General features: G+C 38.5%; 1 protein-coding gene across 4 annotated transcripts in view; it reads right to left on the bottom strand.

Moving 5' to 3' along the window:
• Positions 1–832: 832 nt before the first annotated feature.
• Positions 833–17,154, bottom strand: part of OGDH (oxoglutarate dehydrogenase) — an 88,939-nt gene continuing 72,617 nt past the window's right edge. For all 4 annotated transcript variants that reach the window (XM_063448540.1, XM_063448537.1, XM_063448538.1 and 1 more), the window contains exons 6-23: positions 16,614–16,768; positions 15,800–15,946; positions 15,434–15,524; positions 15,074–15,253; positions 14,861–14,989; positions 13,314–13,493; positions 12,842–12,994; positions 12,212–12,314; positions 11,117–11,245; positions 10,265–10,415; positions 9,148–9,275; positions 8,624–8,802; positions 7,954–8,025; positions 7,436–7,561; positions 6,853–6,925; positions 6,034–6,197; positions 5,276–5,430; positions 833–2,698 (exon numbers count right to left, since the gene is read on the bottom strand). In XM_063448540.1, coding sequence (XP_063304610.1) covers positions 2,578–2,698; positions 5,276–5,430; positions 6,034–6,197; positions 6,853–6,925; positions 7,436–7,561; positions 7,954–8,025; positions 8,624–8,802; positions 9,148–9,275; positions 10,265–10,415; positions 11,117–11,245; positions 12,212–12,314; positions 12,842–12,994; positions 13,314–13,493; positions 14,861–14,989; positions 15,074–15,253; positions 15,434–15,524; positions 15,800–15,946; positions 16,614–16,768 — 2,436 coding nt within the window. In that variant the 3' untranslated portion in view covers positions 833–2,577. The remainder of the gene's footprint in view (positions 2,699–5,275; positions 5,431–6,033; positions 6,198–6,852; positions 6,926–7,435; positions 7,562–7,953; positions 8,026–8,623; positions 8,803–9,147; positions 9,276–10,264; positions 10,416–11,116; positions 11,246–12,211; positions 12,315–12,841; positions 12,995–13,313; positions 13,494–14,860; positions 14,990–15,073; positions 15,254–15,433; positions 15,525–15,799; positions 15,947–16,613; positions 16,769–17,154) is intronic.

The raw sequence follows: 17,154 nt of genomic DNA, 5'->3' as shown, positions 1-17,154 counted from the left end.
ACAAGTGTCCTGAAATGCATATAAATTGTAATAGTTGTTTGGAGCAGATGTGTAGTCAGAAATCAGTTAAAAATTATGTCTTGGCCATAATATAACTTTGGGTACTTTGGTCAGTAGTGTGCTAAACACTGTCTAAATACTCACATTTTGTAATTGAGGCTTATGATTTTTAAATATATCATAGTGGTGCTGTTCCAAGTCAATAAAATCTAAAACATGCTCTGGGCTGGATTGTTTTGTAAAGAGACCATGGACACATTTAAATAAAATTCTAGACTTTTCAAAATGTATGGACCCCATGGGATGATTATATTCAAAGTTGTTCATAAGACAGTGCTAAATACACTTACCTTTGTGCTGTGGCAATACAGTGCCCTTTACTCTTACTCCCTCTCTCCAGCCAGAGCTTTCCCCTTCGAAGGGATTGTGTCTCATTGTATTTTTCCTCCATTATACAGATAATGACATGTGCTTGTATTGAGCCATCTTCAGGTTTGTTTTACTTTAAGCAATAACAGTACATGTAGCATGAAGTAACGTTTGGGGAATACAATTAACACCACTGTACACTATCAGGGTGAATTTCTCACACAGTAGTGGTTATCTTGCTTGTCACTCTAATTAGAATAACTATATATTTTCAAAATATCATTACACATACTAGCTATATATGAATCTTAATATATGCACACATTTACAATTACTTTCTGGTAAATATTTGTTCTTGTAATGTCTACAAAATGCAAATGAGGACGCTTTGTATTCTAACTGTATAATCTTGCAGAGTGTTTATAACAGCAGAAATTCTAGGAGGAAAGAGGTTTCATTACAATTTTTTTTTATGTATTTTTATTTATTTTAACAAAATAAATAAGTTTGTTTTTGTGTCAGTGGCCTTATCATCAAATCAATTTGTCCATTTATTTCCATGTTTTGCTACCCTCTCCCTGCTGTCTGTGGGTACAGAGTTTGGCACATGCAACTAGAATATGTTAAATATTTTGTTTAAAGGAGAAATTCAGCATTAAGCAAAGAAATAAAAACAAAACATATTCGCTGCGGTTTGATGGCAGAGAATGGGTTAACCCTTAAAGCAGCAATGGATACTGGGTGATTGAAATGAGACAGGCTAAAAGTTATCAAGCTTTACAAGCATTACCCAGAATCCTGTGCAATGATTTAAAAGCTTATATATTACAGAGGAACTGTATTGGACAAAAAGATTGGTAACAGTGGTTTATTCATAGCAGGCTGTTATTTCTCCCTATGTTACAAATAGTTTGATGAGCCATAGTACCCCAATCATTTTATCATCACTCAAAATAACCAATCTATAATCTGGAGGAGGTTGGCAGACAAAAAGTTCCAACTGTTAAGTGTAAAAAAAAAAACAAAATCAAATAATAATATTAAAAATTCTCCTACTCTGGTCTTTTGCATAAATTTAAAAAGAGGTAAAATGATGGCTTTTTCAAAGTTTCAAAATAAAAATATATTTGACAATATGTGCCAGGAAGATATTGATAAATGATCTTTTGTAATATTATTGATATGTATTTACAATTTACAGGTGTTTTAAAAGGGTATCATTTATCAAATTCAGGCCCGAAAACAAAACCTGCTATTTTAGAAAAGGAAAATAACATTTTAAAAGAATATATATATATATATGGTTGATTTGGGACATACATATTATGATTGACAAGCTTATGCTTTCACTGTTTTTCCACAGTCCAGACAACCGTGTTAAGACCCCTCCATAAACCAGAGAGCAAGATCTGTAAAACAATCCTGGTTGAATAATTGTCCAATATCATCTCTTTTAGAAATGCATTAGCCACAAGGTAACCAAAGATTACTATTTGTACCCCAGCTGTTTGCAGCATACACTTACCATGATTATTAACCAGCCTTTATGCTAGCTGAGCATCATGGGAAATTACTCTATTTAGAAAGCACCACTATTTCCCATGCAATGCATTGGAAAATATAGTCCACAGATCTCTGGTACTCCAAGACCTGTGTTGGCCATGGCAGAACTGATCCTTATATACTGTACTCCATGACCTGTGGGTGTCCAATCTTCCTTTAGTATGCTGGTAAAAGTGATGGGTAAAGGGGTACATAACTTGTTTGCCTGCTTAAAGCTGTGCAGCATATGAATGCTTCTGCGATTTCCGCAGGTCCAGACACTCAATAAAAGGCAAAGATGTCTGCCATCAATTGGTTACACTTTTTAAATAATAAAGCCAGAGTTTTAGAGATATGATAAATATGTAATATACAGTTACCTGTACTTTGATATTCATTTTAGTTTCTTCCGCCCTCCCCCCAAATATTTTATTTTGGCCTTATTTAAAATGTCAAGTGGCAAGACTACTAGCAGCAAAAAACAAATAAAAAAACAACAAAATAAAAACAAACTAATTAAACCCATCCCCACTTAAGCCTGGCTATAACACCTTCTCTGCCAAGGTAAAGCAAAGACACAAAAAGGTTGAGGGGAGAGTCCCTAGTGAGTGTATTGATGGAAAGTTGGAGAGTGCAGATGGGATTTTAAGAAAAGCAGATGGAAGCCTAATAAAGGCCCTTGAAGGACTCCAGGTTGAAAGCAGTATCCAGGAGACGCTTCATCTCGAGTGTGTGATTTTTCTTGTTGCCGGTGGCTGGAGCAGCTGCAGGATCACGGCCAGCGTACCTGAAGGAAAGGAAAGAACCAGTGCATGTGACACATAAATACTTTACTAATCTTATCCTATAAAGGCAAGCATTATTTTACTTCCTAAATGTGCCCCAACAACAGATTGTGGAACACATGTATATATGTATTTCTGCTGTAAAAATACAGCAGCAATTATGCCAGATATATGCAGTGAATGCTAATGCAAAGAAATGTTTTTTACAGTAAAAGCAATAAGGATATGGAATTCTCTGCCTGAAGAGGTGGTTTTATCAGAGTCCATACAGGCGTTTAAACTGCAATTGGATAAATACTTGCAAAAACCACAACATACAGGGATATAATTTCTAATTAGTGAGGTAATTGCTGCTTGATCTAAGGAGATATCTGACTGCTATTTTGGGGTCAAGAAGGAATTTTTTCCTAGTTTGTTGCAAAATTGGAAGCGCTCCAGACTAGGTTTTTTGCCTTCTTTTGGATCAACAGCAAAAACATCTGTAAGGAAGGCTGAACTTGATGAATGCAAGTCTATTTTCAGCTATGTAACTATGTAACTGCTGCTGGAGTCTAGTGATAAAATGAATGTTTACTGTATGAGCAGTGGCAGCTGATTAACTTTTCAGTTTTTAGTGCCAGACAATCCTCTACTCAATAAAAAAACCAAACGCTCCTCAGTACAGCAGCTGATGTGAGTACACATTAAAGGGAGTTTATACATTCTGAAGAGTGTTGTACCATGAAGTGGCTTTCCTATTCCGGCATAAATGTGCCCTGTGCACAACGTGGTATAGTTTTAGAATGTTTCTTCTTTTCTCTTAGGTTTAGGGTATCAAAATGGTGACCGTATGTTAAAAGTTTAACCCCTTAAGGACCAAACATCTGGAATAAAAGGGAATCATGACATGTCACATATCATGTGTCCTTAAGGGGTTAAAGGAACACTATAGGGTCAGGAACACAAACATGTATTCATTACCCTATATTAAAAACCGCAGCTAGCTCCCAAGGCCACCATTGCCCCTGTAAATGTAGTGAAATCTTACCTTAACCCCAAACTGCTGCTGCTGACTCTGCCCCTGATCTGCCTGCTTGGTATCATCAAAAGTGGTGTTCTGTGCCAATCACAATACATACATCCATAGGAAAGCATTGGATTGGCTGAGCTTGTCAGGGAGGCAGATCAGGGGCAGAGCCAGCAGAAACCAAACAGCGCTGGCCAATCAGAATCTGTTCATAGAAATGCATTGCATCAATAAATCTCTATGCGGAAAGTTTAGTGTCTCCATGCAGAGGGCGGAGACACTGAATGTCAGTGATGCACACTGGGCATCACTGCCCCAAGAAGCACCTCTAGCAGCTACTGGCAGATCCAGAGCCTTATCTCGGAAGGGGCACTCAGATTATTGAAAGAAACAATACAGGCACAATAACCACTTCAGCGCTCTTTAGTGGTTATGGTGCCAGGAGTGCTGTGGCGCCCTCCCAGAGTAAATAGTAAAACTGTTTAAGGACCTGGGGCCAGGATAGGGGCTGTAGTAAGGGATTGGGCCTCTAGTAATGTATGTGTGTGTGTGTATGTGTGTGTGAATGGGAGGCACTGAGTGTGTGAGGGATGCAGGGTGTATGTGAGTACGGGAGGCAGTGCATGTGCGAGGGAGGTAGTGCATGTGCGAGGGGTGGAGTGTGTGTATGTGGGACAGTGTGTGTATGAGGTTGCAGTGGGAGCACTGTGTGTAGGAGGGGCAGTGTGTATTTGTGTGAGGGGTGTAGTGTGTTCATGGGAGTGCAGTGTGTATATGTGGGGTGCAGTGGGAGCAGTGTGTGTATAGGGCCAGTGGGTGTATGAGGGTGTAGTGGGGGCAGTGTGCCCCCACTCCACCACTGGTGTGGTGTGTCTAGGCTGTAAGGTAGACACTGCATTTTTTCTGAAAAGATAATTTCCTGCAAAAAGCCTGAAGGGAATAAATATACTCACCAGAACAAATACAAACTGTAGTTGTTCTGATGACTGTAGTGTCCATTTAATATAATTATCTATTCATGAGTCACTTTTTAAGTAAGCCCCATATTTTGCACCAATTTTTACGATAAATATACCTACAAAATCTGCTGTTGTTCATTGGCTGCATCAAGTATGTGCCAAAAATGCACATGCCCTGTGTGACTATTTGATAACTAGAACAAGGGGACCTGTAGTTAGAGTGACATGAATGCCAACGGTGTTTAAAGTTACAACATGCTGTAGTGGTTTATGGTGCCAGAAGTGCCCTGGCTCCCCATTGTAAGTAATACAAAAAAAGTTTTGAACAAAATAAACTTTTTACGTGTGTTTAACTATGCACCATTCCCAACCTCCACTGTTGACTCTGGAGAGCCGCAGGCTCCTAAGCAGTGCAAGCTGTAGTGGTTATGGTTCTTGGAGTGTTCCTTTAATAGAATGCTAGATGCAAGTGATAGTTTCAAAGTAGATATAGACACAGTATAAGAGTACAAAAAGGCTTAGGACAGATACACTGCTCTCCTGAGAAAGAAAGTAAATGACTGCTTTAGATAACCACATGGCTGAGCATTAGTATGTAGATCTCGGGTACTCACCAGACTGGCTTAGCACGGTGTATGGTGGTGCGAAGTCTAGGTTTCACATAGTCATAATAACCCTGATTCTTATGTTCTTCCTGGCACCAAACTAGCTCTGCGTTCGGGTATTTATTCACTTCCTGTTCCATAAGGTCAAATGGGAATGGAGACAACTGGAGAAAAAGAATAGGAAGGAATGTGGCTTTTATTACACTTTGTTCTATGCAATACAGGGCTCTCCATAGCAATTCTCATCCTATTCCTTAGGACTATTATAAGAACACTCCAAGCACCATAACCATAGTGCAGTATGGTATTTGGAGTGTACATTTAAAGTAAGCCCAAACTATCAAACGCTTGCCAGACAGAAATACAAATTAGTCATACATAGGGGCACTCCTAGCATAGGTACCAAGAGGTCCACTAACAAGGTTTCCTGTTACAGTCATTTATAACTGCAGTGATTTGCAAATATTACTGAAGCTATACACTCACTCTTACTTATAAACTATAAGCTAGTTTGAGCAGAGCCTTCCTCACCTCATATGTGTTAATATTTTGTATGTCAAAGCACTGCAGAATATGTTGGTGATATATAAAAACACCATATTATAATTATAAAGCGCTGCAGAATATGTTGGTGATATATAAATGCTAATAATAAAGATTCTAGTTGTCACTTGGCACAAATACATCATCATCCTGGTATAAACCCAAGCAAAGTAGGTAGTTTAAATGCAGTCGAGCAAACTGCATGTTACATTAGCCCATCTCACCTGCTCTACACGAGTGATGGCCACATCCGAATCCAATCCACGGCTGTTACGTTCTTTAGTCAGATCATAATAAATCTTCCCAGTGCAAAAAAGAATACGTTTCACCCCTTCAGGATTCTGGGAGGCTGGTCCATCTTCAGAGATTACTCTTTTAAAATGGGTACCTACAAATAAACATTAAAGATCAGGATTGTGTGTTATAACCAATAAGTGAAAGAACCTCTGTAAATACATTACATTTATTATATGCCTCCTGAACAAAATAACTGCCTGCTTATCTCCTAGAGAAAATGATGGGGAAATATTTTGTATTTCTATGTGCCCCCCCCCCCCCCCCCCAAAAAAAAACCCCAGTAAATCGTTGACCCATACAATAAGACATTTCAGCCTGTAAATTACTCAATAACAAGGGGTCTGATTTTCAAATAACACTAACAACTGCCAGTGAAGGAGGCACTCCAGTAAGTGATGCATTTTTATTAGTCGGTGGGATATTGTGTGGGGAACGTATTTTTTTTACATTTTGCTACTATTTTTTTTTTTTTTTTACATTACCCAATTTATGTGTTTCATCATTGAAGTGCATAAACTATATTTTTTCATGGAAAGTTGAAGCGGGATTTGGATTTTTGCAACCTTCTACTGCACACTTTGAAAAAAGGAACAAGTGAATTTGCTTTGTTTGGAAATTGTTAATTTAATAATCTGCTCTATATATTAGGGAATTGGCAAAATGTGTATTTTTTTTCTCTTGAGCATTTGACACAAGATACAGTCTTTCACATCTGAACCAGGATGCTGTACATAGCTATTTCTCACCTGCCAACATGTCATCAAAACTTGATCTAGCTTCTGGATGACGCAAAAGGGACTTTGGAGTGAAGACAATCAACTAAAATAAAAGATATGATTAGGAGTTCACGTGTAAAAACAATACAAAATGAAGAAAAAGGATAAGAAGATTACAAATACAGAAGCGTGTATTCATCATTTAGAGTCATGAGTTGGCTCCCACCAAAGGGGGCTTCATATCATCGTACAAAAATTCTTATATATCTTCCATACACATGGAGACCAATGAAGACCAGTGCCTACTCACAAGACAGTTATTAATAGAGTAAGATATAACTAGACTGATATCAGTACAAAATTAATAGAGAATTATACTATTGAATTTATAAACTAGAATTGCAGACTTTTACGAAAGGTTTAGATGGCCGGTGGACCTACAATCTGAAGGATGTCACATGGGGTAAAACAAAAAGGTAGCAGGTGACAATTTGAAATATCCAAAATGATCATTTTCCACTCTACCTTTGCAAAAAGCCCAGCATTTTGTAGAGAGGGAAGGAAAGGAATGAGAAAATGGTAGAGATACTAGAAGAAAGATTAGCAGTTATACCGGTTTGCGGAAAGGCAGCAGGATCTGTCTGCGGAGAACATGGAAGAAGTTAGCTGGAGCGGAACAGTTCACAACAATCCAATTGCAGTCATAAAGCTGGCGCACTGCAAAGTCATCTGAGGGTTTCTGAGATGGAAAGAAATGCATGTTAAATGAAAAATTACTACAGTAATGTTTATATCAACCTTACTGATCTGTGTTAACCCTCGATATGTAATACATACTCACCCGCCCACCGCCCCCCCCAAAAAACAATAGAAAATTATATAATTATCATGGACTTAGCATGATGTCCTATGCACTATTTCATTGGAATATAGAACAGTAAGTTTCTGGGGCTGATTGGGGTGTAACACAAGCATACCGAAAAACTTGTTTTATGTAATGAACCTTCACAATGATTTCGGTGCACTCCGAGAGTAATATTATGGTGAACAACCCCGCACCCCATCCCTTTCCGGACTGTAACGTATGTTACTCATTGCAAAGCAGATAAATGAGATGCATAAATATCTTACAGGCCAGACATCTGGGTCATCATTGCACATCTGCAAAAAGCGTTCAGGTCTAGCAGAGGAATGTTCAGGACCCTGAGAAACAGACAGGAGTGTTGAGCTTTTCCATGTATAATTCTATTTTAACCTAAATAAAAAGCACTGCAGAGCTTAACACAGTTATAATGATCAAATGTATATCTTGTAGATCTTCTTAACAGCAAAAAACTTAAAAGCTTGCAGACTTATATGTTTCAAACAAATATAGGTAGAGTATACATTGAAATACATAATGCCACAAATTCCTTCAAATGCACAAATAAACACATTTTTGGAAAACGCTAGGAGCAGTAGGTAGCTAAACGTTCTTATGTTAGTGACAATTAGCTTGTTTGAACCCATTGAGATCAAGTAGTTTAAGATAATTCAGTTATAAGAGGACCTGGTAAAGCATCAAAGGCTCAGAGTATTCATCTTACTTTGGGTTTACCTTTTCAAATTACTTTTAAAGAGGAGAAGAGTAAGCTGCAGAAGCTTAATTTTCTGACTTTAAATTGGGATGACATAGGTTACATGTGATTTTCAATCTTTCATTCAATGCTGTAATTTCCACTGAAGTGACAGTTATTTTGATGGACAGAGACTTGCCAACATCAATACATTTTTAATATTTCTACATACAGTCAACACTTACCATGCCTTCCATGCCATGGGGTAAAAGCAAGACAATTCCATTCTGTCTCACCCACTTGGCCTGTCCAGGACAGATGAACTGATCAATGATACACTGAGCTGTATTGTGGAAATCTCCAAACTGGGCTTCCCAGAGAACCAAGGCATTAGGGCTAGCCATAGCAAAGCCCAGTTCAAACCCTGGGGAAAAAGGAAGAGATGAAGAAACGAGAGGATGTAATCACATGTGGCAGACTGGGTATAAGATAATGGATCAGATAATGGAACAGATAAAGGGACCAGTGTAGTAAGGGAAAACAAGACCAAAAACGTAAGTTAACAAGAACCACAAAGGTCATCACTTGGCTAACCGTTTGACATAAAAATAAAACTGGCATCTATATGTCCATAAGGATATATCCTTATGTGAAGGAGAGTTACATATTGAACCCATGTCTTCATGCAGACATCCCCTTCCTCGGAGTCTCTAGTTATGGCCTAGCCTAGTCAAACAGACCCCATATTCCTGCCACCTCCACCACTTACCAAGGACCCCATATTCTGACAGGGAGCTGTTGCAGACAGTGTAAGGGGCCTGGTTTGGCCATAGATGATTCATAGGGATACATGTCCTCTTGTCCACATTCTGATCGTGTAACACATGGTGACGGTGACTAAAAGGGGAAAATATGGGATAAGCATGTGAGAAATTCCTGAAAACATTTTCTTCATACATACTATAAACAATCCTAACACTTGGCTTTCCATTGGCAAATACAGCATATTTAGTCAGACAAAATTTGGCAATCAGAGTTGAAAATGCCGCACAATATTTGTTTTTATCTCCAAACCTGATTTGATCTATAGTCTGTCCATTTTGAAATCCTATACCGATTATGGTTTTTCAGGAGAGCCTTCAGTACAATGTAACAATTTTAAATTGCTCAATACTTTTTTACCAAATACTTGTTTGACAACCCTGCATTCCTTCCAGGAGTGGCTTATAAGTGTGGTGACATGCAAAACTTTCAGGACACAGTCTGGTTTACAATTTTGCAAAACAAATGGTTGCTGTCTAGCAGTCACATTCATTCTATGTGATGAGTGGAATTGTGAAATGAGAGGCTCCTCATTGGTCGAGCCTCTTACAGGCCAGAGAAAAGAATTTCAGCAGCCCACAATATAAAAGTGTAACTGCACTATGAATTTTAAAGGCAAATTGTTTTCCTTTAGTTTGCACAACTTTTTGATGTATTTAAAAAAAAAAAAAAAAAAAAAAAAATAGAGAGAGATCAATTCCTGTCTCGTGTCTATTTTAACCACCAGGCACTATAACTACACGATTAATTCCCTGTGTTCTAGTCTGCAAAGCTCCATTACATTTGTATAATGAGAGAATCATTTGTGCAGTGCGGTACAACGGATACTAAGCGCTACGGAATCTGTTGGCGCTATATCAATAGCAATAATAATAATAATAATAACAACTATGATGCAAGTGCATTAAAAAGAAAAGGAAAAAAAATAGGCAACAAATTCGGAACTAAAATGATTTATACATGCTTTTCAGCAAGTCTTTGCTTCAGATGGGTTTACAACTGCAGAGTGTGGACATTGTCACTGGATATTTAGGTCACTAACTGGCACTGGGTTACTTTGGTACCTAAAAGTGCCTCTCTCCACATCCTGGCCACTGAGACGGATGTGGATTCCCTCTTTCAGTAGAGACCCAAATGCCATGTACTCAGCCAGTGCCCAGTCAACAGTTCTGTTCTTCACCATCTCTCCACGGGCTTTGAGGACACGGCTGAGACCTGAGGAACAGGAAGTAGGGAGAAAATATGGTATTATTATCCAAACGGGAGAGGGCAGGGTGAGAGATGTAAGTCATCAGCCATTTAATAAGCAGAATAGATGTACAAAATTTTTTAGGAATAGAAATTTTAATGTCTGTACTCCAACTTGACAAGAAGTGAAAATAAGGTACGTAGATGTGCACACAGTAGATTAACAGCATTTAGCAAACACCTAAACAGGGACTGTCACGTCCCTGGATTTTTACACTTATCCATATATTTAGCAATATATAGTTGTGAGGTGTGAAAAATAAAATTAAATGCTGAAATTCACACCTCTGTATCCTGCAACTAGGAGCTTCCATATTAGCTCTCTGCCAGTCATTGTTATAACCTCAGTCCTTTACATCTGGCAGCCAGCACAGAGAAAGGATAAAGTGTTTCTATCTTTCCTCATCTGCAATCATTGTCCTGGCTTTGCCTCGTCTGAACTGGATGATTATGCAATTTGCTAAATCTTTAATATAAATAAATAATAACGAGGAGGCAAAAACAAAAACCACCACACCATACCAATGGGAATAAAAAAAAACACTAAAAAAAAACTCATGTATAATGTGTGAACATTATACATTATTTTCAATACTTTATTCAGTGGTGTAAATACCAGAACATTACAGTTCCCCTTTAAAATTAATACCAAAAAAATATAGTCCAACCTCCATGAATAGTAAAGTCTTCTACAGGTACAGAGCTGGCCACGGCCCCGATATGCGTCAGATCCTCTTCAGAAAGCCCTGTGGATGGGCATGTCATGCTGCGTGGCTGACCATCCAGAGTAAAGAAACCTACAAGGCGTGGAAACATGATAATGGATACTTGAATCACTCTGTACTACACACATTAAATACTACTGTTGAAAATATCTTTAAATTGGAGGAAACCATGTGCTGTTCAAAAGAGTGCTCATTAGCTGTTGCTTTAAGTTAATCCAGAAGTCAAGTGAAGCAGCTGGGAAGAAGGTATATTTATCTAATGTTAATAGCAGAGCACACACATTAAAGGAACACTTGGGCACCAGTGCAACTTAAGCTCATTTGAGAAGTTTGGTCATATAGTCAAGACTTGTGTTTTGTTTTTTTTTCTGTCAAATCTTTTGAGATTTGTTAAAATGGAAATAAGGGTGCATGTGGACAAGTTTTGTTCAAGGCTCAGCATTCACACTCAGACTCGTTGAGCCCACAAGTCGATTAGCAAAAATACTGTGCATTCCCTACAAGGACAGTAAAATGCCATGAACAGACCTAGCTTAGAAAAAAAAAAAAAACAAAAAAAAAAAAAACACCAAGAGGCCACAAATAGATCTGCACAATATAATATATTTCCCTGTGTTCACCTGAATTGATAACGGGGACATTCACCATCTAGAAAGCTGGGAAACCAGTGAAATTTCTCCAGATTCAGCATTTTATCCCAGATTTGCTCAGATTTTCTCTTGATAAATATGGCCTCAAATCTTTTTTTATATTGTACTAAAGAGGTTTGTCACAACCTTTGCAAAGCAATGAACAGTCATAAGTTCTCAGTTATTTCTGTGTCATGCAAGTCTGATCTCTCACAGTCCTAAAACCTGTAAAGTGTCAATGTTTTCATTGCAGTAGTGTTTAACAACTAAACTGACAACTGTGGAGAACAAACAAGGAATTTGCACCAAATTTATTACATTCACCAAGAAGTTGTCCAGTCAACAGATTTTCTATCTGAACTCAATTAGATCAATATTACCCAACATACACCTGCATCAGAAAACATACCAGGCCAGGGGGAGTCCAGCCAATGCTTAATATGAAGGATCTTTTCATCTTTGGAGCGGGTCAGTGCTTCCTCACAGATCTTGTCATACTTTGCAATTTCCTCCTGTGGGTAAATCACACACATCAGAATTACTCTCCTAATCTGATCTCCTGATTCCTTTTTGGTTTCCTCACCACCCATGATATAAGTAAACAATGCTTAAAAACAATGCTTAAAAAGTCCAGTGCTACATGCCAGGCTTTACAAGTTACTAGCCTCTGCGAGCATGGAGAGTCCATGGGACACCCACCTGGGATGAATTTATATTTGCAGTCAAAAAATTTTTACCTAAAGGGAATACGTTACTTCTAACCACTTAGACTGCTTCTTTAAACGGAATAAGGACACCTTAAATGGATTTTAAGTATGCCCATATTGGGATGGTATAGACCACCAAATAATGACATCCAAATAGGAGTAAAATGGATATTGTTATTGCAGATGGAATTCCACCACTAGCCATCTGTCAGTTTTGGTTGTTATTTTGTTGCATTACGCCTAGAGCCTGTATAGCACCATAAACCTAAACGGATACAGTGGTTATATTGCTTAGATTTCGCTTTAAACGTCTTTTGTTCCCTTCCTCATACCTCATATTCCAGCTGGTTAACCACCCCCTGCGATATCAGGGTCTCTGCATACTTCTGTAGCACTGTCTTTTGTTTGCGTATTTGTTTGTACATCAAAGGTTGCGTAAACATGGGCTCATCCATTTCATTGTGACCATTCCGGCGGTAACAAACCTAGAGAGGGCATAATAGGTGTTAGGCAAAATGCTAGTTCTATGCACTACAGTCATCACAGAAAACCAGTAATTCTTGGCAAAACAGCATATATTGTATACAACTACAACAAAATGCATTGCCTTCCAAATACAGCACAGCCTGACTTAACAATATCTTTACACATTTAGAACAAGAACAGCCATTGGTTACAGTGCTACACATGAAAGCAAGGTTTCAACAGTACTTCTTGTATTATAGCGTTACAAATAAATGCACTAGTGATGAGGTATATTTTAATCAGTAATTAAAGAGGGTGATTGTTAGGGATGCCACATACCAAGTCCACCACAACATCCTTGTGGAAGGTGTTCCTCCATTCAGCAGCAACATTACAAACATACACAACAGCTTCAGGGTCATCTGCATTGACATGGAAGATGGGGGCATTCACTACTCTGGCCACATCAGTGGGGTAAGGAGAAGATCGTGCCATTCGAGGGTCAGTGGTGAAGCCAATCTTAAAGGGGAATACACAATGTGAAAAACATGGATTGACCGATTAACAATAACTGGTGCCAATATTCTGTACATTTGAAATTTTGAAAAAGCCACATAATTCCTACACAAATCTCGCATTAACTGAACATGCTGACAGCAATTACATTCCTATCACTCTCAGCCAGCCAGCCCCATACATTACAGGACGGTCTCTGGTAGTGAGGTTACGATGTGGCACCTTATTGGCTGGCAGCTGGAGTTTCCAGATATGGAAGACTATGAGAGGCGCGGCGGTGAGTATGCCATTGGTAAATTACAAGACCAATACCGATTATTGGTAATATTCTGAATATGGGCTCCAATAATCTGTCTATCCCTAGTATGAAGTTCATTACAGTTCAGAGTCAGGAGCATATGCTAATTAACGGCAACAACCATGGAAATAATAATATTGTCATATAATATATGACAGGTTCAAATATTGCAGTGTTCCAAAAATGTGTCTAGATTATTTAATGTACTAGAGCTCAAGCACCTTCAGTTTAATAAATGTAAAAATGAAAATTGTAAAAACATAAAACTAAATATTACAACATGCTTAAAAGGAATCTCCAGTGCAAGGAAAACAAACAGTTTTCCTGGCAATGCAGAATTCTACAGTGCCCCCCCTCCCTCCCACTCCTCATCCGATGTTGCTGAAGGGGATAAAACCCCTTCAGTGACTTACATGAATCCAGCGCCAAAGTCCCTCAGCGCTGGGTCAGGCTCCACGCACGCTCCTCCCCTGCCGCTGGCGGGGGAAACCTAATGCGCATGCTTTGCTATGGGGATTCCGGCGATGCTGGAGGAAGACTTACCCTGCAAGGTAATTATTGCAGTTTAAAAAAAACTGCAATAATTACACTTGCAGGATTAAGGGTGATGGGAGTTAGCACCCAGACCACTCCAAAAATGGTCTGGGTGCCTGGAGTGTCCCTTTAACAAGGCTGTGATAAAACTTTAATGGCCACTTCAGTCAAAAGACAATTTTTGTTCAAATTAAAAAAAGCTTAGACGGGGACAATCTCTTTTTCTTTGAAAGTCTTTTCCCATAAGGTTTTACAGTGACTTAATTATTCCCCTAAACCACACCTCCAGTAGTTGTCACACTGACAATCACTACAGGCAGTTACTCCTGAAGACCTTTGAATTTCAACATCTTTGTGTGTCCAATGCTTCTATTTGATGAGAGAGCCAGGCAAGTTTAAGTGACATTAGTAGCTGGCTGAATTGTTCAACCATGTCAAGTTTTTGCAAAGGTGAGAAGCAAAATATAATATTGCCTGCAAAATGAATACTGCAGAGCAAAGTGTAATCTTGTTTAAGTTTTGATCTACAGTCTGGTACCTGGTTATTGACCACCACATGCACAGTCCCATGTGTAGTGTGTGACGGCAGGTCACTCAGGTGAAAGGTCTCATATACAATGCCTTGTCCTGCAAAAGCAGCATCTCCATGCAGGAGGATTGACATCACCTAAGAGCCAACCAACAAGCAGTACGTTATTAACAATTCCATACATCATTTAATATAACTAATTGTTTTGTTTTCCATCCTCACTTTTTTGCCTTCTGTGTCTCCACAGTAAAACTGTTCAGCTTTTGTCTTTCCTTGAACCACTGGATCGGCAGCCTCGAGGTGGGATGGGTTGGCCACCAAAGACAGGGTTATATTTCTGTCTGTCACTCTGTTTATCCGTCTGTGGTACATTCCAAGATGGTATTTAACATCGCCAGAACCCTGCAAATAGGAATCACAGAAAAACATGACTGGCTTCCTATCACAGCATTTTACATCCTACAATACTGGATGACAGTAGAACTGACTGACTCAATATTTCATAGTTCAAGAAAAAGCAGGCAGTCTTGGAACAATGAAATAATTGATTTAGGTTGCAATCTACGTGTTTCAGAGACTCACCTCATCTGCAGCTTCTAGCTTGGAATCAAACTGACAGAAAATCTGTTCTAGCTCCTTCCTGATGACATTTGCCAAGACATTCAGACGGCCTCTATGATACAGATTGGTTAAACATTAAAGACAAATAAGTAGGCACTATATTTATTTGCTTAGTACTGTGCAGTATTGGGGACCTGAGAGTGTAGCATGTTTGTTCAATCTGGACAAGACAGTATATTACTCTGGAGGCTTAGAGAATAGTGAAAAGGTCGCAGTACACATGAAGTTTGCTTGCACACATTAATTCGGTTTGCTGCAGAGTTTACTTGCACAATATTCAAGACATTATGGGGCTAGGAGTTTTTAATGGCCGATCACAATAGTTACCTGTGGGGCATCCCCATGATGACATACTCTACTCCATTCTTGCTGGATTCATCAATAATGGTCTTTAGGGCTGGAATTAAAACCTCACAACCTTCCAGTCCAAAACGTTTCTCAGAAGACCATTTACGATGGAGAAACTCTTCAAACCTGTATGGGAAGGAACATGTCATTTCAGAAATACATCAACCCACAGAGAGTCAAACCATAAAGTGACCTGACGGTCAGGAACCATGTTACAAGACATCAGATATCCGCATTTTGTCTTCCCTAACTGCGGACTCCTTTACTTAATATGCCAATATCTAATAATGTTTACACTCCAAATAGTTGTCCCTAATTGGTAGTTTCACAAAAATGTGAAAAAGATCATTTATAGCAGATAACATGTATGGTGATGAATGCCGTTTCCCCTTGTGAACAACAGTCCCAGAATTTACTGCTTAATATAATCAGTATTTTCATTATTTAAGTCACAGTTCGGGTCACAGCACATGCCGTACCTGTACATTATGTGTTTCAGTTCCATAAGTACAAATGATGTACTGTTCTGTAATACCTTGGGTGAATGGGGTTAGTAATACTTCTGGACCTGCGCACTTTATTTAAGCCAACTCGTTGGTATTTCAGAGTGTCTGTCTGGTGTATTTAGTAACCCTATTTACCACATCATTCCAAAGCAATGCACTGTTATTTCACTGGGAAACAAATAATTAGATTTACATTTTATGGTCTAATAGTATTCTTTACACGTCCCAAGTGAAGTCACTTAACAAATGTCCCTACCTGACCTATCATAGAAAAGCTGGAAGAATACCTGGTAGACCTGACGAGCCTAGCGAGCAAGGTACGCTTTTCTTCACTGGTGAATTGCATGATTCCTGGGGTTTCAAACTTCTCTCTAATCCACTGGCATTGCTCCAGGTCATTAATAAACATGAATTCAACACCAATGTGCTGGCAATATGCAGTCTGTAGAGAGAAAAGTCAATGGTCAAAGAGTTAATTCATACTGGGCGGGGCACAAAGGCAATGAGATATTGGTATTTATTTTATAAATACAAATTATGTAATTATATTATAAAATTAAAATGAATATGCTCCACTTCAAATAAACTTCAAAGATCACATGAGTTTAATGGGAGTATTGAAAGTGGAAACGTGATTAGTCAGTGATTTGGTTAACATGGAGTAGAACCTGCCATAAATGATGTAGATTAGCATCTCCATAGACTGGAATGGAGGGGATTTTATTTAAAAAAAAAAAAAAAAATAGGTCAGGAAGAAATGAAATTGGTCTTTTAGACACTTGACTTGTTTAATTTTTTTTTATTATTTTTAACATTTTTATTTATCTT

This window comes from Pelobates fuscus, chromosome 3 (assembly GCF_036172605.1).
Source record: "Pelobates fuscus isolate aPelFus1 chromosome 3, aPelFus1.pri, whole genome shotgun sequence".
Lineage (NCBI taxonomy): Eukaryota > Metazoa > Chordata > Amphibia > Anura > Pelobatidae > Pelobates > Pelobates fuscus.
This window is presented reverse-complemented; position numbering and strand designations above follow the sequence as displayed.